The sequence below is a fragment of the Natrix helvetica genome (assembly GCF_964273705.1).
Source record: "Natrix helvetica genome assembly, chromosome: 2".
In the NCBI taxonomy this organism is placed as follows: Eukaryota; Metazoa; Chordata; class Lepidosauria; order Squamata; family Natricidae; genus Natrix; species Natrix helvetica.
In genome coordinates, this window is record NC_138552.1 from 163224168 (window position 1) to 163243678 (window position 19511).

Below are 19511 nucleotides of genomic sequence, written 5' to 3' on the forward strand. Positions count from 1 at the left end.
GGTGAGGGCTCCTTACCGGCCGCCTTGAAAGAGGCGGTGGTGAGGCCCTTACTCAAGAGGCCTTCTCTGGACCCGGCGGAGCTAGCCAATTATCGTCCCGTCTCCAACCTTCCCTTCTTGGCGAAGGTTGTAGAGAGTGTGGTGGCACAACAGTTCCCACGTCACCTGGAGGAAACCGATTATCTAGACCCACGCCAGTCCGGTTTCCGGCCTGGTCAAAGCACGGAGACGGCCTTGGTCGCGTTGGTGGATGATCTCTGGAGGGCCAGAGATAGGGGTTGTTCCTCTATCCTGGTCCTATTACATCTATCAGCGGCTTTTGATACCATTGACCATGGTATCCTATTGAGCCGGCTGGAGGGGGTGGGAGTAGGGGGCACCGTTTTGCGGTGGTTCTGCTCCTACCTCTCCAACCGGACGCAATGTGTGTTGGCAGGGGAGCAGAGGTCGACCCTGAGGTTGCTCACCTGTGGGGTGCCGCAGGGGTCGGTCCTCTTGCCCCTCCTGTTCAACACATATGTGAAGCCGCTGGGTGAGATCATCCGTGGTTTTGGGGTCGGATACCATCTGTACGCTGATGATACGCAGCTGTACATCTCCACCCCAAACCACCCCAACGAGGCCGTCGAAATGATGTCCCGGTGCTTGGAAGCCGTTCGGGTCTGGATGGGGGACAACAGACTCAGGCTCAACCCCTCCAAGACGGAGTGGCTGTGGCTACCGGCGCCCCGGTTCAACCAGTGGACTCCATCGCTAGCCATAGGGGGCGAGCAACTGCCCCCCGTGGAGCGGGCGCACAATTTGGGTGTCCTCCTAGATAATAATAATAATAATAATAATAATAATAATAATAATAATAATAATAATAATAATAATAATAATAATAATAATAATAATAATAATTTTATTTGATTAGCCGCAACCCTCTCCCGAAGGACTCGGGGCGGCGTACAATCAAAACGGATTAAAAATACACATAAGACAAACATATATACAAAAAGAACAGGGACATATACATATGTGCATGGAGGAGAGTTGACTTATAAGTGAAAGACAATTAAAAACACAACTAAAAACACAATTAAAAACACAATTTAAAATCCCCTTAAATAAAATTACTAAATTAAAAAACCCATCAGGAGCGTTACGAAGTTATAGTTGAGCCAGGCCAGCTATTTGGAAAAGGTGGGTCTTGAGCTTAACACGGAAGGAGCGGAGGTCAGTAGTAGTCCTAATATCCGGGGGGAGGTCATTCCACAGGGCTGGGCCCGCCACAGAGAAGGCTCTGCTCCTAGGCGCCGCCCCATGGCACTGTCTGGTGGACGGCACCTGGAGAAGTCCCTCTCTGTGCGAGCGGATGGGTCGTAGGGATGTATGGGGCAGAATACGATCCCGCAGGTAACTAGGTCCTGAGCCATGGAGCGCTTTAAAGATCGTAATCAAGACCTTGAAACGCACTTGATAGACCACAGGAAGCCAGTGCAGATGCCCGGCTGTCGATGGATGACCATGTGGCAGCCGTGGCAAGGGGGGTGTTCCACCAGGTTCGCCTGGTGCGCCAATTGCGCTCCCTATTGGACCGGGACGCCCTTTGCACAGTCACTCATGCGCTGGTGACGTCCCGTCTGGACTACTGCAACGCTATCTACATGGGGCTCCCCTTGAGATGCACCCGAAGACTACAGCTAGTTCAGAATGCGGCCGCGCGGGCTATCATAGGTAGTACCAGATACTCCCACATAACACCTCTCCTGCGCGAGCTGCACTGGCTGCCTGTGGCTTTTCGGGTGTGTTTCAAGGTGTTGATTACCATCTTTAAAGCGCTCCATGGCACAGGACCTAGTTACCTGAGGGATCGCATCTTACCTCATACATTCCTGCGACCAATTCGCTCCCACAGGGAGGGACTCCTCCGGGTGCCGTCCACTAAGCAATGCCAACGGGCGGCCCCCAGGAGTAGAGCCTTCTCTGTGATGGGCCCAACCCTCTGGAATGACCTCCCCCCCGATATCAGAACCACTACCGACCTCCGCTCCTTCCGTAAGAAACTCAAGACCCACCTGTTCCAATTAGCTGGCCTAGCCCATTTATAGTCCCATTCTTATCCTCCTGGCAATTATTTTATTCTGGGGTAGTTTTTTTTAGGGGTAGATTTTAATGTATTTCTAATTTTTAATTTTAATTATTATTGTACAGTTTGTATGTTGCCTCCTCCATCTATATGTATCTATATGTATTTATATTGTGTTTTAATATGACTGTACACCGCCCCGAGTCCCTTCGGGGAGAGGGTGCGGTTTATAAATTAAATAAAAGTAAAAAGTAAAGTAAAGTAAGGTCATCATGTGAACTCACTTTAATAAATGATATTGTGGGTGTTTATTATACCCCAGATTTTATATCATCTGGCCACTCTAGTGCTTTTGCCTTGAGAATGCTGATGAATGCAAGAAATTAACAGGCCACTCTGGAGCCCTACCAAAGCCCAATTAGCTATGTGTTTCACATACAGCTGTTCACAAGACACCACATTGGAACCAATAGAAAGACAGCCGGAATTCTGAAGCAAAAAAAAATAAAAGTTACTTAGAATTTTGACTTAGTGAGAGATCTCATCATCTCCCTAATTTATATTGACTTCAACTCATACGAGGCAACAATTGACAACAGAAATTTAGAAAAATAAAAAGTGTTGATCTTGTATATCAAGCCAGATCCTTTTTTAATATACATACATACATACATACACCTAGCACTCTGGGCAGAATTCCAACATCCTTTTTTGTATGCAACAAAGTAGGTGGGATGTAATCTGTCACAGTGAAGCACGGAAGCATTATCTGTTGCTCCTAGAATCAAAGCTCACAGGAGGATACAATCTTCATCTAGACAATAAATCTCAGAGACCACCTTGGCATGTTTTATAGCATGTAAGAGAATTATACATAAAAAAAAATTAAAGGGAAAAATGAAGACAAAATCAATTTCTGGTTTACAATTTGGGCTGGAGATATTTCTATGTACAAAGATGCACTGTTGGTCCCAGAGCAATCCCTGTCTCCTCCCCTGCTCCTACCTCCCCACCATATTTCTGTCCATCAGTAAACAATGAAAGATCAAAAGAACCCTGGTATATAACCAGGGGTCGGCTTCAAAAATTTCAGCAATGGGTTCTCTGCCCGGTTGCTGGGTGGATATGGCCATGGTGGGCATGGCCTAGTCGGCCTCCTGCACTATGGAAAGTGGGGGCAGGTTATTGCCTTCTCCAGACTCTGGAGGCTTTCCTCAAGCCTCTGGGAGGGTGAAAGCTGCCTTCCCTAGGCTCCGGAGGCCCTCCAGAGAACTTCTGGAAGGGCCGTTTACCACCACCCCCCAAGCCGCTGCCTGGGCCCTGCACTTACCTCACATCCGAAACAGACTGCGTGGAGACTCCTGGAAGGAGAGGGATGGGGTGGACGTGGCCAGCCAGGGGTGGGATTTGGAGGTTCTCTGAACCAGCCATAATGTTAGCTATGGGTTCTCCTGAAACTGGACGAAACCGTAGAAGCCCACCCTTGAATATAACAATGTGAGCTTCTAATGCAGGGCTGTCCAGTCTTGGCAACTTTAAGATTTGTGAACTTCAACTCCCAGAGTGGCTGGCTGGGGAATTCTGGAAGTTGAGGTCCACAAGACTTAGAGTTGCCAAGGTTGGACAGCCCTTGTTCTAATGAATACTCTTGGTTGCCTGTGTAATGCATCTTCCTGGCAGGGATACATGCTACTGAAAGAGAGTAAAAACAGACTTCTCTTAGGATCTGCCATGTTTAGCATCTGTCCGCAATTATGTGATAAAAAGGCAACTGTATGATCAATCCTCGAATTTTCGATCTTTGTAGGTCTGTAAAGCAAAGGAAAGCTGAAGTAAGATTTTGTGCACTGCCACAATTTCACTTAGTGATTGCTTCCCTTAACAACTGAGTTGCCAACCTCAATTGTGGTTGCTATAAAAAAAAACTACCAGTAATTATAAATCTTAACTGGAACTGAATCCATCCATCCATCATGGGGAAGGTCTGTTCTTTAGCTAATCATAACTTGGGAAAGCATTCGTGTTTTTTTTTAATTTACGTGTAATTTTCCTTTGCATAAGCATCTATCTCTTTCGTTTTCCTTTGTCTTACCCTCTGCCTCTCAATCTAAATATTATATTAGTATAGTCACTATATGCATCTGATATATGAGCTGCACCCCATAAAAGCTTGTACCTTTTAATTAAATTCATTTGTTCGAAAAATTACACTGGACTCCTAATTTTTTGTCACTACACACTCCTATAATTTCTGATTTACATATCTGGATATCTCCTGAATGTGCTCCAATTATTACCGCACAACATTTTTTTTAACTGATTCATTCTCTCTCTCTCTCTCGCTCTCTCTCTCTCTCTCTCTCTAAAATAAAAACAAAACAACTTCCAAACGAAACAATTATATAAATGTAAAATAAATTTAAAAAATGGTTCCATACTGCTGTCAGCAAAGGAGAAAGAATCACGCCTGCTGAAACTCTACCCATTTCCTTGCCTCCCACTTAATTTGGTAGCTGAGCTAATTCTGTTTGTGATTGAGATGGACACTAAATGAACCAACTGCAATTGGTAAAAACTTTAAACTTCTTAAGCAAAGGAGTTCCTGCAGTGCAACCAGCTAACGAACGGAGCGAACGTAATAACAGGATGGAAATAATATAACTGGGAAGGCAAATCCCTCAAACTCAATCACTGATTGCAAATTCAATCTCAATGGTTTGGCTGCTGTCTTGTGCCTTCCAATAAAGCTGAATTATTGAATCGACGTGATTTGGTTTTACGGAGAATATTACTGTGAGGATTCTGCAGCAAGCTATTACATAGTTATTAATATGTGATTTCAATAACTGACAATTGTCCCCATGATACTGGGAAACCATCTACATCTTTTTTTGATGGATAGATATTTTACTTTTAACAAAGCAACGAGTCCCTCTCTCTTTCTTTGTTCAAAACGATCTTCAGTCTGCTTTGCAAATGGACATCCCCTAATGTAGTCATTTCCTAAATGCTACAAATGGTCTGAGTCTTCTGTCTGTCAGCTCTTGGCTTCCTTCTCTCATATTATGTGTGAGTTGGGAGCCAACAGCACACCCTTCCAGAAGATTTATGCCTTCACTATGGCAAAATACATTCTGTAGCAGGATTCAGGTCTCACACCGGCTCTGTAATTCTTTCTCCAGTCACACCGGCGTCATATTTAGGTGAGTTCCTAAGGAGTTGGATAGAAGTCTGTGATGAGTTGGCAAAATGCCCATGGTGGTGATTAAAGAATCTGCCAGCTTCTTTACTTTGAACTCAGGCCTTTCTGAACATTGGATAATGACTGACATTAAACACATTTTTGAATACCTGCCTATGTAAGTCTGTTATGATTCATCTTGGTTTGCTTTGAGAAAGAAGCATTTTTAAAGTTTGAGATTTAAAAGACCTGTGGTGGTGCAGTGGTTAGATTGCAGTATTGCAGGCTAATTCTGCCCTTAGTCAGCAGTTCGATTCTCACCAGCTCAAGGTTGACTCAGCCTCCCATCCTTCCGAGGTCAGTAAAATGAGGACCCAGATTGTTGAGGGCAATATGCTGATTCCGTACACCTCTTAGAGAGGGCTGCAAAGCACTGAGAAGTGGTATATAAGTCTAAGTGCTATTGCTATTTATAGCTGAAACCTTGTCTTATTTTTAAACAGTTTTCCAAATACGTTTCAAGCTGGTGGAAGGTATATTCTCCCATAAATTGGCTCCTATTGTGGATACAGGTAGTCCTCAGCTTACAACCATTTGTTGAGTGACCATTCAAAGTTACAGCAGCACTGAAAAAATGACTTACGACTGTTTTTCACAACGATGACTGATGCAACGTTCTCATGGTCTTGTGATCAAAATGCAGACACTTGGAAACTGGTTCATATTTATGACAGTTGCAGTGTCCCTGGATCACGTGATCACCTTTTGAGACCTTCTGACCATCAAAGTCAACAGGGAAGCCAGATTCACATAACAACTGTGTTACTCATTTAACACTGCAGTGATTCACTTAACAACCGTGGCAAGAAACATCATAAAAAGGGGCAAAATTCACTTGACAGTTGTCTCACTTAGCAACAGAAATTTGGGCAATCAATTGTGCTTGTTTCTTCAGGACTACTTGCATAGGCAGTCATAAAATATTCATTTACTATAGAGTGTAAAGGTGCTCCTTGTCATCCCAGTTAATGACCTCCTCTTCCTCTTCCTCTTCCCCTTAGCATGTACCAATTCAGCCTCCAATATTTTTCTAGGCAGATGGGGCAACTCTTCCAAAATGAAGAGTCATAGAATTTTTTGTCTCCTCCCCCCACCCCACCCCTCCAAATCTGTGTGACCCATTTGTGGCAAGGCACTATTTGTTAAGGTTAACACTCCTTAAGGCTCTTGTTGGGAAATGAGGAGAGGCCACAAGTACAAACCCTGAAGTTTCTACAGGAAAAATAATGTACAAATGTAATAATAAAACAAACTTTGCCCACCATAATAGGGATAGCAAATAAAAGAACCTGCATGATTCTTTTATAGTAGGGCAAGTGGGAGCATGATTAATATACTTGTGCTTGGAAAGAAACATACCAGTGTAATGCAACAGTTGGAATAGCATTACAGCAAGGTGTTCAATAGATAGTGGTGTACCCAAAGATGAGAGGCCATCTCTAGAAACCAAAGTGGGATCCTCCACCTCTCTACAAAGAGAGCTTGAGACATGCAAGATTAATGTCAACCCTTTGAAGCACTCCAGAGCAGGAGACCAAAGTCACGAATACGAATACTACTCTGCTTGTAAGACTATTGAATCTTTCAAGTCTGAAAGTATTCCCTGCTTCCCTACCTGTATCTACCAGAGATCTAGGGAGAATCAATTCTGAGATGCTTTCTCAACTTACATTTCTGTTTGGGCTCCACTTTTGTTTACCAAACTGTTGCCTAGAGAAGGGTTCTTCCTCCTGTCTTTCAAGGTTATTCCCACAACCATTGCAGAATGTACAAAACAATGATTTGCCTTTTCAATGCTAGGTACCTTCTAATGTTCCTTGCCTTGAAAGACTCAGTTATTTTCTTGAGCAGAAAATGCATTGCTCTTGTTGCGCAACAAATTCCTTTCTGCTGAATACCTTATCAGTTACTGACTTCTGCTTGCTTTATCCTGTCTCGCATCCTAAGTTTTGTCCAGAGTCTTTCTTATGTAAGCCATGGTCTTACAAGATTACCGTGGTGTTACTGAACCTAAGTCTGTTCCTGGTTTCCAATGTGTATGGTTTTCGTGGGTCTGGGAGTGAAATCTTGCATATATATCATGCCTTAATCCGTATCTTACACCAACAACTTGTTACAAATTCAAATTGTATTACTTATTTATTTAATTTATACCCTGCCTTTATTCTTTTTACAAATAACTCAAAGTGGTGAACATATTCAGCACACCTTCTTCTTCCTAATTTCCCCACAACAATCCTGTGAGATAGGTTGGGCTAAGAGAGAAGAACTAGCTCAAGGTGACCCAACTGAGGTTGGGATTTGAACTCATGTCTGTCTCTTGCTTTCTAGCCTGGTACCGTAACCACTTGACCAAACTGGTCTATTAAAAAATTGTAAACAACAACAATAAAATACCGTTGCCTACTATAATGTTGTATGGCCTTTTTTGTTTCTTTTGTTCTTTTTGCAGCTCATCTGCTGCTTTATAGTCTTTTAGCAGGAAGAGATTTGAACAGCAATGAGAGACTGCATTTGTGCAAGCCCATTTACAAGAAGAACTGTCCTTTGAGTTGGTTTTGGGGAAAAAAGTCATCTGCTATCATTTTGACTGTCATTGCACCATGAAATGTGATAACTTTAATATTATTGAAAAACATATTGTAAGAACTGAAATATGTTAAGATGTTGTTCCAGCAATAACCTGTTAGGGAGTTAAAAGAAACCCAGGGACAGTTTGTCATTAAAATAATGAGTACTTACTTCTGTGTTTGTGTAGTATAGCTATTATCATAGGCTTCATAACTTGGTTCGTCATATTCACCCCCATATCTATCATCATATCCCTGTAAGGAAAAAAAGACATAATTTAGAAAGCTGATCCAGTGACAGATCAACACCTGTAATAAAACCTTAATATTTAAGTATTATATTCAAACAAATTAACATAGCTTCAAAAATGCAGATTTGAATGGTTTTGGTCCTTCCAGTCAAAGCAAAGAGTTTTTGTCACAACATCCAGTCAGATAAACCTTCATTTTTGACTCTGTCCTTGAGACTCCTCAGTGCTGTAGTGCAGAATTGGGGGAAGTGTCAAAGACTTTGAAAAACTGGATTATTAATGTTCTACTAAGAGAATTTGGAAACCTCTAATTTGGTTCAGTGGCCTAATCCAAAGAATCTTAAGTGTGCTAATCAGGTAGAGATTAATCCAGAAATAGTTCCGCGTCAGTGTCTGGACAAGATTGATAAAAATGGAGTTCCCTTGGCCAAAGTATGGCATAGAAAAAAAAGTTAATTGCTATAACTGTTTTTCAACTGCATAAAGGTGAAACTGTCAAGTAAGCCATCTCTACGAGGAAGCTAATCATGCCAAGCAACTTGAAATAATGGTCTCAAAAATGCCAAGAAGCTTGTTGTTTTGGAATACGATAAAACGTAAAGTGATAAAGATAAATGGGTTAGCAACCTTTTCTATGAAGAATGCCCATCCCAAAGAGATTGTTTGTGGACTTGGCACTTTCTAACAGTATGAAATAAGTGAACTGGCAGATAAACTCTGGACAAAGAAACACAATGTGACTCTGGCAGAGAAAGGAAAATTGGTTCCGGGTGGAGAGATAGAGGCTGACAATAGACAAAATGAGGATATATGGCTAAAAGTAAACTCTAATTAAGGGAGCCCAGAATCATATGCTAGCAAAGGAATATTTGGAATATTTAAGGCTGAAAGTTATATAAATGAAACAAAGGTAGACATGTTGCAATTAGAGCTGACCTACTGTCTGGGGTCAGTGTGGAATGGAAAATAAACTCACAAAATTTGACTGCTAGTATACTCAGCCGGTTACAAAAGCCCTCCATTATTTTGATCAGGTTATGTACAACGGTGGTCTGAAGAGAGTCATAGAGGAAGGCTAGGCTGCTGTCTTTTTCTGCCTTAAAATGATTGTGGCCCCTTAGAAAACCAAGAACTGGCTATCCTGTTGGATCTGGGTTGTAGAAAAGGGAAGAATGTCTCAAAGGTGCTTTTCTAAAAGGCAACTGTTGTTTCTTGGGTTTTTTTTTCCCTTTGAGAACGATTTGCTTCTCATCCAAGTAGCATCTTCAGCTTCTTTGATGAGAAGCTAAACATTTTGAAAGGAGGGGAAAAAAAAAAAAGAAAGAAAGAAAGCCCAGTTGCCTTTTGGAAAAGCATCTTTGATCTAGACAACCATGATCTAGATGATTGAGAATCTCCATAGAAAAAAAGGGAGGAAATCCTTTTCTTCATCTCATCTCCACCCTGTTTCTTGCTTTGTTGTTCCTTTACCAGCATGGTCTACCATCTAATGGTGTTGGTGGCCCTTCAGAGGCTGCTCTTGACCTAAGTGTGCAAATGATGGCCAGCACATATAGCTTTCCTGATACAGTGGCTGTTATCTCAATCCTTGGCTGTTAGGTATGCTGCTCGTAAGGCTGAAGAGCGATTTATTGTATATCCTAGGAAAATGTTAATGAAGGCTACAGTTATTATTTTTTTCCCTGGAGTTCAGCGTACAAATGCATTTCTAAATAGTGGTGGGTGAAATAATAGCTTAAAAAATGGCTAGATGATTGCAAGAATGCATTGTCTCATTATATCATTAAGAAGCTTATTACTGGCATATAAAACATACTTTTCTCTCTGTCTCTGTGTCTCTCTTTTCCTTTCTTGTACAGAGAAAGCCACAAGTAAGTATTGTGCCAAATGTGTTTTTAACTTATTTGATTCTGGTTCTAATTTCTTCCACCCAACTAATAATTGGAAGGATACACTATAAGTGTTTGGGTAAAATCATAAAGTTTAACAGTAGTCAGGTAGGTCAAACAAATGAGCTGCTTTAGCTGCCAAATTTCCCAGAATGACTCTCAACCTTGATTTTAAAAGATAGGGCTGCTTAAAATAACCTCTTCTTTTAACAGTGTGAAATAGGTGAGCTCATGAATTAGCCCAAAAAAGAGTTTTCTACTAAAAAACAAAATGGGGCCTGGAAAAAAATCTCTTCCAAGCCCTTCACTTATTAGTACTGGTCAAAGGTGCAGCTCACAAATTCAATCTGATGTTCATGTTTCTGAATTAAACTGACTTTCTGAATCAAATCAGATTAAACTGGGTTATTTGGTCTAAACCAACTGAAAAATCTACAGCCTGAATGGAATAACTCAACTCAACACTCCTATAAATAATAAGTATCAGTAAGAATTTGAACCCCAGTGCTCTAACATCCATCCATTGAAGTCAGTGCTCTAACATCCATCCATCCATCCCCACCCACACACCTACCTACCTACCTACCTACCTACCTACCTACCTACCTACCTACTTATCTATCTATTATGATGTTCCAAATATTGCATGTTCAGGAAAGTTCATCTGACAAATAAATGCAGGATTAAAAATGAAAGATCCTTCAAATGAATTAACATTAGGCAAGCTACTTTTCAAAATACACTTAAGATCTAAATGTTTAGCCTCTGTGGATTTTCTGTTTTCTTTTCTTTTTTGGAGTACCTATTTTACTGAGATGTATTTTATGACATTTGAACAGACAAGAACATTCCATGATATTTTGCAGAAAGTGTTGGAAGAGAAGCACACTCAAAAGGTCAAGAAAATTAAACTCTTTTTCAGAACAGCTTTGGCATGGAAAGAGAATCTCCTATTACTGTTATATATTTAATTTTGAGTACCTACTTCCGCAAGCCATGGTGATAACGAAGAAGATTCATGGCTGGAGTCGCTTGAGTGCAACCATGAGAATGCACTGCTCTGAACAACTCCAAGAAATTGCAGCAGCACAAATTGGATTTTTCCTGCAATGTTAATCGCAGCCAGTATTATCGTCATATTTGGCAACTGACAAAGCAGCAACACTTAAATTTATACTCCTCAACCACTTTCCACTTTACCCAGATTATATTAAAATGGATAATTTTCAAGTGCAAATATCAAAAGCAATATGTATGCATGTTCTGTATCCGAGCACATTCTGGCAAAGGGACTGATCACTAGATGCCTCTCCTGGAACATGTTGCTACTATGTTAACTGTAAACATACTGGAAGAATTAAAAGCTATAGAGAAAATAAAATGTAGAAATCAAAAACAGAAGAACAGTGGGCTAATAACACAATAATACTGCTTTGCAAAGAAGACCAGCAATTGAAAACTGTAAAGCCAGATGGAGGAAACTGGAGTATTAAAATTATCTTTAGAAAGCTTTTTGGTCTATAGCTATAACCTGTTTTGATTGAAGAAATCAAAACTAGGGGAGTTTTTAAAATCGTGGGCCGTAGCTTGGGGATTTCCTCTTCAGGTTTATATTAGTTGTCTCATGCATATTTGTTAGTTAGAAAATTCTGTAGACAGGCAAACATGAAACCCCAAAAAGGTAAATCTACATTTGCTAAAAGTGCTTCTATCTGTTGCTGCTTTTTTTTTAAAATGATTGTAACTTCCTAATTAGGGCAGATGGTTTTAGCATGGAAGGCAAAAGCAGTTTATTCATTTCACAGATGTTCTTTCATTAAATGCAATCTGTCTGCTTTCTGTTTTAATCTGCAATGTTTTTTTTTAAAAAAAAATCACATGAAATATCTCTCAATGTATTCCTAAACATTTATTTTGTACATATTTTCTTTGGCGTTTATTTTAAAAACTATTTTATACTAATACGTTTTATCATAGATGTTGATTCTTATATATGTATTTTGAGATGAGAAGGACAATTTAGAAACTAGGAAAGATAAAAAAAATGTATTTCAGTATGTATTGGGTCCATTAATTTTCAAAGAGGTTGGTTTCCTCTGAAATGAGGTTCAAATGAAATAGTTTAGCATCTTTAGGTTTTAGCAAAGCAGTTGGTACCTCACTTGAAAGGACTTTGTTCTGTACTTAACAGCCTCTAAAATGATTAAATACACTACACACGATTTTGAAGTTTTGGTTCTGATGTTACTTCTATAGAAATAAATCAACGTTCACATCATCCAAAGATATTTTATCTTCTGTTCAATCAGCTTCATTTAACAGAAGCTTGTTAGAATGGGACTGTAACTGACAATAAATAATTTCACAGGAACATCCCCTTATGAGAAATGCAACCTGTACAAATGCATAGTGACACCAGTGTCATCCATTCTTTACCATCAGCCCGGCACCTATGGAAGGCTATGCAGATTTTTTTCAAAGAGGCTGTTCACTCTGATGGAGCGTTGAGCCAAGTGTCACTTCAGAGTGCCTCTATGCAATGAAGTGATGGTCTCCCCCTATATCAGGGGTGTCAAACTTGATTTCATTGAGGGCTGCATCAGTTTGACCTCAGGGGCCGGGGTGGGCCTGGCAGGGGTGGGCGTGACCACCTCAATGTCACTCGTGTCGGGAGCACCTGTGGTCGCCAAGTGCTAAGGAAGGACTTCCCTCAGACCCTCTCTCCCTCTCATTATAATCTCCTTCCTTCCTTCCTTCCTTCCTTCCTTCCTTCCTTCCTTCCTTCCTTCCTTCCTTCCTTCCTTCTCTATGCTCGCGGGCCTGTCCTTTGCTGTTTCCAGGGTGGCCCCATGGGCCAGATCTAAGCACTTTGGCCCACGGGCCTTGAGTTTGACACCTGTGCCTTATCTGGTGGTGCAGCCGAACAGAACAGAATAACAGAGTTGGAAGGGACCTTGGAGGTCTTGTAATCCAACCCCCTGCCCAAGTAGGAAGTTGTGGCACTTTGCTTCTCTTGGCGATAGTAGTTTTGTTCTAGTTTGAAGGCTCTTCTTAATGCAGTGCATGCAATGATTTCATCCAGCAGCTTTTAGCAAACATAAAACAAAAATGTTTATGAAGAAATGAAACAAAGAATGAACAAAGCACGATACCACAGCAAGCAAGTTTTTTTTAAAGAAATGCATGTGAGAGTTGGAAAGCAAAGTGACTTTACCAGTAAACACATAAAAAGTGTACACTATAGAAATGTGCACAAACCTGCATTGCATGTACTTCAAACAACACAGAATTAATGCAGACATAGGAAAGAACTGTCTGCAGTTTGGAAAAACAAAAAAAAGGGTATATTGAAATTGTTTAATTGTTAGATTGAGCTATTTTTACAGCCAGGCAGACTGTATTGGTTTGCAGCCTGAATCTACTTAATTCCATTATAGGAAATCATACCAACAAAATTAAATACCTATATTATGTTAGACTGAGTATAAAAGTATCAGATTCTTGCAGGCAATATCTTATTTGCTTTCATTAAAGGGTCAAGCACCTTGATGCTCATCTACAAAGGTTTTTATTATCCAGTAAGGGAGAGGAAGATTGCAAGGCTCCTATATCAAGTTTTCTGCAGGACTGGCCCCAGATACTAGTAAATACTCTATCATCTTACAGCTGAAAGTGAGTTGGAAAACTGGGCCATTTTATTTGCAATGCTAAACAACAGATCCTCTAAGACAGGGGTTGCCAATCTTGACAACATTAGGATGCATGGACTTCAACTTCAAGAATTCCCCAGCTAGAAATTTTGGGAGTTGAAGTCCATGTGTCTTAAAGTTTCCAAGACTGGAAAGGCTTGCTCAAAGCTTTTACATTCCATCTTACTTTAGAAGGAACAATAGATCTTTACCATGATATAACATAGAAAAGTAAACAAATTTGATCATTTCTTAAAGTCAGAAGAATCCAATGTAGTCTTTCAGCCTGAATATGTGGTGGCTAATGGTTAAGAACAGGCAAGATGGTTCTTCCTTCCAATATCAGCAGGTGTTTTAAGGGAAAGATTTCTCTCCACTGAGTAGGAAATGGACAGGAAATAAAAGCATACCTTCTGATTTCCATATATGTAGGTTTCTCATTGGAAAACAGAATACTTGCTGGAATTCTTGGCACTGCTTGCTTAATACATCTTATCAGAGATTGCAGTAGGCTGCTCTAGGGCAGGGGTGTCAAACTTGATATTATTGAAGGCAGCATCAGGGTTGTTTGACCTGGGGGGGGGGGTCAGGGTGGGCATAGCCTTTGGCAGCCTGAGTGCTCTGCCAGAGAAAACGTGCTCCTGAGCTCCGTTTTCGGCTGCAACAGCTTCCTCCAAACCCCTGCCAGTGAAAACAGAGCTTGGCAGGGCCGTGGCCCTCCCAAGCTCTATTTTCACTGGCAGAGGCACTGTAGGCTGGCCCTTCGCTGCTTCCAGGGCAGCCCCATGGGCCAGATATAAGCACCCCTTGGGCCAGATCTGGCCCCCGGGGCCTTGAGTATGGCATCCCTGCTCTAGGGAGTGACTCCTTCCAAGCAGCTAGAAGAAGATTAGACATGTTAGGTCTAATGCTCTTTACACTTCTGTCAGCATGATGGTTGGCAGCATTGTTTGGTTGCCTGCCTTTAGAAGCTTTGCAGCGAAGAAGAATCCTTTCATCTTGGTAAATTGTGGAGATGTTTTAAGGTGCAATTCACCAGCGGAATGGCTGGTCATGGGTGCTCCAACATGGGAGGTTTTTAAGAAGAGATTGGAAAGTGCTTTGTCTGGGATGGCATGGGGTTTCTTGCCCATGAGGGGGTTGGACTAGAAGACTTTTTAGCTGAATGGGAGGAGAAGGGTTTATGTTCTGACCCCCTCCTCTTGTATACCAATACACTCTGACACAAAGTCTCTTCCAGATGTTTATTGACATACAGGTTCCACCTTGGCAGCAATCCAGCCTGCCAAGGTCAAGATAGCACTCTGGGCAGCAATCCAGCTACAGCAACACCCCTTGGCAGCAATCCAGCTACCAAGCTCCAGATAATCACCTTAGCAGCACTCCTGCCTGCCAAGGTCCAGGGAACAGATTGGCAGCAATCCAGGTAAACCCTTTGGCAGCAATCCAGCCTGCCAAAGTACGACACAGATCTGAGCTTCTCCAACTCCAATGATCAGTTGATTCCTGCAAAGGGTGTGTCCACAAGCAGTCCCTTTATAGTCTGGAGAGGAGTCTAATTATCAGAAGCTGAGAGCCATTACCTCCTGTAATTGCTCAATTGCTCCTTACGGGTAGCACATCGGTAACGAGCATCTAATAGCTCAGTGCTGATGTCTGACTCACTGTCCTGTGACTCCTCCCCACTGCTCCAAGGCATGACATCAGGAGCCCCCTTCCTTTGGCTTTCACCACTGCTCCATGCCTCAGGCGCCCCCTGGTGGCCAACCAGCCTCTCTGCGCCCTGCTCAGCGTCGGAACCCTGTCCAGGGTCCCCCACCTCCTCTTGAGCCGACTCAGAGGGACCCTCGCTGTCGGAGTCTGGTGGCAACTCCAATGGCTCCTGCTGGGCCACAACAGGTTTATATAAATAGATATGAAATACTGATACTTAAGCTTTCTGACTCATGAGAAGTAAAGGCGGGAGACGGGAGAAAATTAAGAAGAAGCAGACAACGCTAATGCAGAAGCTCGGGCAGCAGAAGCATTGCAAAGCCATTAAGAGTGAAATTTGGTTACTTATTCATCCCTTTAGAGCACTAACAAATGGATGGGTATCATCCGCTCCCGAATTTTAAAAGTGGAGTCTTAATTTCCCTTCCCATCTTCTGCATGCATCTGAGATGATGCAGGTGACTCACCCATTACAAGAAGCCTGCTTTGCATGAACGTTAGCACTGATTCCTTCATACAACAAGGCATTTAGTGCAGAGTAGCAGCACGCTGAAAAACAAGCTGTCAACTCCACTCCAATTATTTGGTGTGCAGCTTCAGTGCTATGGAAACTTTTGTGACTGTAAATTCAGAAGTAAACATTCTTGCAATCATAGATTTTTTTTTTCAAATTACCAATGGCAGCTTTAAATTGTTTTGGGAGAATCTTTAGCTAAAATCAGTGGTGGGTTGCAGGCGGTACGCCCCAGTACGGGCGTACTGGTGCCTACCGGGAGCACCGGGTACCGTTCCGGTACAGTCCTCTGGAGGGCCCGCCCGCCCTCCTTACCTGTATTTGAGTTCTTCGGTGCTTCCGCGCATGGAGCGTATGGCGCCTACACAATGCTCCACCGAGCAGCTGGAGCATCGTGGAGCATCGCAGGAGGTAAGGATGCATGTTTGTGCGCGTGTGGTACGCACATTCATGTGGTGGACGCCGGGCCCCTTTGCACCGTACCGGTTGCAATGGGATCTGGAACCCACCACTGGCTAAAATGGTAATGAAATTGATGTCCCTACTGCTGGCAGGTTCTACAGGTATTCCTCGACTTACTACCATTCCTTTGTGACCTTTCAAAGTTACGACATTTCTGAAAAAAGTAACAGTTGTCTAGTCTTCACACTTATAACTGTTGCAGAGTCCCTGCAATCACATGATTGAAATTTGGGCCTTTGATAACCGTGTTGGATTTATGATGTTTGCAGTGTCTCGGGGTCACATAATCGGCATTTCCAGGCAGTTTCTGACAACCAAAATCAATGGGAGAAGCTGGATTTGCTTAATGACTGCATGCTTCACTTAACAACCATGATTTGCTTAACAACCATGACAAAAAAGTCATAAAATTGGGCATGACTCACGTAATAACAACCTAACTTCCCAATGGAAATTTCGGCCACAATTATGGTCATAAGTCAAGGACTTCCAGTATTATAAAAAACTTAAAAGACATAGATACTAGGATTATGGTGAGAAGAATCAAAGCCATCTTAGTCTTAGCCCCATAATTATGGACTACATTGATCGGATGGAGGAATCATACCCAACATGCAAATCATGCCAAGGTTGGAGTTATCATGCCATATTGATAATTTTCCACTGTGAAAATATACCAGTAACTTTATCCTTCCTTTTTTACACTCAGAATAATTTTATCTTATTTTAATTTTAAATTAAAAAATGTTTTTGCCATATCAGCGATTTGGGGTTTTGCACTTTATGATGGAAAGTCTGGCTTGAAATGAAACAAATGCTGTTTTTTCCTTGATGTTTAATACCTATTATTGTTTTAAAGTTTTGTGTATTACTTTGAAAAGATGCCTTAGAAGCCATTTCAATGAAACATAAGATAAATTTAAAATATGGTAATATGTATTCATATTAACGGAATCCTTTAAAAGGTGACTTAATTAATGCAAACTATCTCTAGGATTTCAGGCATAAGCATTAGCTTATTTAAATAATTTTCTATTAAGTGCCTGGGTGAGAATAACCTGTTGTTTTTCTTATTGCTGCAGAGTGTAGCAAATTGATTTAAAACTCATTCTGTTTTGTAATACTTCAGAAATAGTATTTGCAGTGAATATTTCAAGGGAGTGCCCTTCCATAATGCATTTTTTCTGTGAAGCATTCATTTTGTTCTTCAATACAGTATCTGTCAATACAATATCTGTAAATGGAAAGATTTAATAGTAATATTATTTTACATATTGGAAAGTGGAGGTTCTTTTGCTTATCCCAAAGATGCCTATGATTTTAACTATTGCATTGGAATCCAATCCCAGCTCAGCACTTCTTAATACAATTACTGTGATCATTTCATTGACCTTGAAAAGTATTTTGGTAAAGTTACATTTATTTCATTTTTCTTTCTTTCTTTCCTTCTTTCTTTCTTTCTTTCTTTCTTTCTTTCTTTCTTTCTTTCTTTCTTTCTTTCTTTCTTTCTTTCTTTCTTTCTTTCTTTCTTTCTTTCTACTTGTCCCCTAACCTGACTCTTGATGACTGCTTCAATAAGTCCCTGCAGTTTTCCTGGCAATTTGGAAATGGTTTGCCACTGCCTGCTTTCTATGGCTAAGAGTTAGTGATCGGCCAAGGTGGGACTAGAATTCACAGTCTCCTGGTTTCTAACCAACCTTAATCACTATAGCAAGCTGACTCATATTTAAGATACACAACATATATCTTCAGTATAAGTGTGCATATGTATACATGTATACACACACAAATGCACATTTACATTGAATATCCTGTTCTTAACACGATTATATATGATTAAGCACAATAGTTTCATGTCTAATTTTCTACTTTGGAAAGGAATCCCAACATCTAATCTCTTATATTATTTAGTGTTACTGACACTAAATAATTTTTAAAAATAAAGTTTAGGGTATTTATTCACAGGTAATCATATTGTTGACATTTTAAAGCTTTTTAACAACCTCTTCTATCCCTCCCGTTCCTTTTAAATTGCCCTTTTAATATGTTTGCCCTTATAAAGTTCTGTTTCCCTGGCACTTTCTGCTGCCTCTAAGAATTTATATTTTCGAAGCCTTACAATTAGCATTTCTCCACATTTCAGTGTGTTTTTCTTAAACTAACTTTGTCAAATTTAAGGATCATCTCTCCTTTGATGGATTCCAGAATTAAGCATTCCAGCAAATGATCATCTTCTCTAGACATTCCTTTGATATTCCACAATGTGCAAGAATTTTAACATTTGTCCTGTTACTTATATATTTGACATCTGATGGATACCTAAGAAGGAAAGTTACCAATATCAAATCTGGCCCTTTGATATCTATTTATACAGCAAATACTAGCTTATGCACTATTCGTCTTGGCTCCATTTTAAATCTTGTTTATCAGAATGGGTTCTATTGAAATAGGAGAAATTAACCCAGAAAAAGTTGGGTGATCTCCCAGTTTCCTCAGACAGGGCTGTGTCTCTTTATCGGGTCTTGAAAATTAAAACATGGACAAGGCCGCTTCAGTGATGGAGACCCGAATCTTCATTTTTCCATCCAACAAAGGGTAAATAGATTGCATTTCCTTTGATATATAAATATATTTGACAACAGGACCAACATATTTCAGCAGAGGTGGGCGGGGTTTGGGGAGTCATCCCAAGATCTTTTGAAGGTCAAATGAGTAGAGAAGGTATGCCTAGAAGGTACAACATTTTCTCCATAGGTGCTGCCACTTTTGAATACCGGTTTTTATGTTATTGCTTACCCAAATGAGCTATAGGCCATTGTTTATGTTTAGCAGGAACCTCCCATAAATGTTTTTAAAAGTCTAAGCATGCTTATAGCTGTTAATTATTTGCGGCAGTGGGAATAGAAAATTATGGAAGAGAGCATGGCTGAAGGACTGAATTCCAAATTCCATTTTGGTGCCACAACACTAATTTGGTTCTTCCTTCAAAGAGCCCAATACATTTTTATACTACAATTCTTTTTTTTTAATCCCAAAATAATTTTGTGAAGTACAGTAAACGGAGAGGTTATCTAATGTCACCCCTATGCCATGTAGATGAATCAAAACATA

At 40.8% G+C, this 19511-nt stretch overlaps 1 protein-coding gene across 10 annotated transcripts in view; it reads right to left on the minus strand.

Moving 5' to 3' along the window:
* KHDRBS2 (KH RNA binding domain containing, signal transduction associated 2) overlaps positions 1-19511 on the minus strand; it is a 450741-nt gene that overhangs the window by 68687 nt on the left and 362543 nt on the right. For all 10 annotated transcript variants that reach the window (XR_014174493.1, XR_014174494.1, XR_014174495.1 and 7 more), the window contains one exon: positions 8055-8137. Coding sequence is in view for 1 of the 10 variants with exons in the window: in XM_081942586.1 (XP_081798712.1) it covers positions 8055-8137 (83 nt within the window). In the remaining 9 variants the exon portion in view is untranslated. The remainder of the gene's footprint in view (positions 1-8054; positions 8138-19511) is intronic.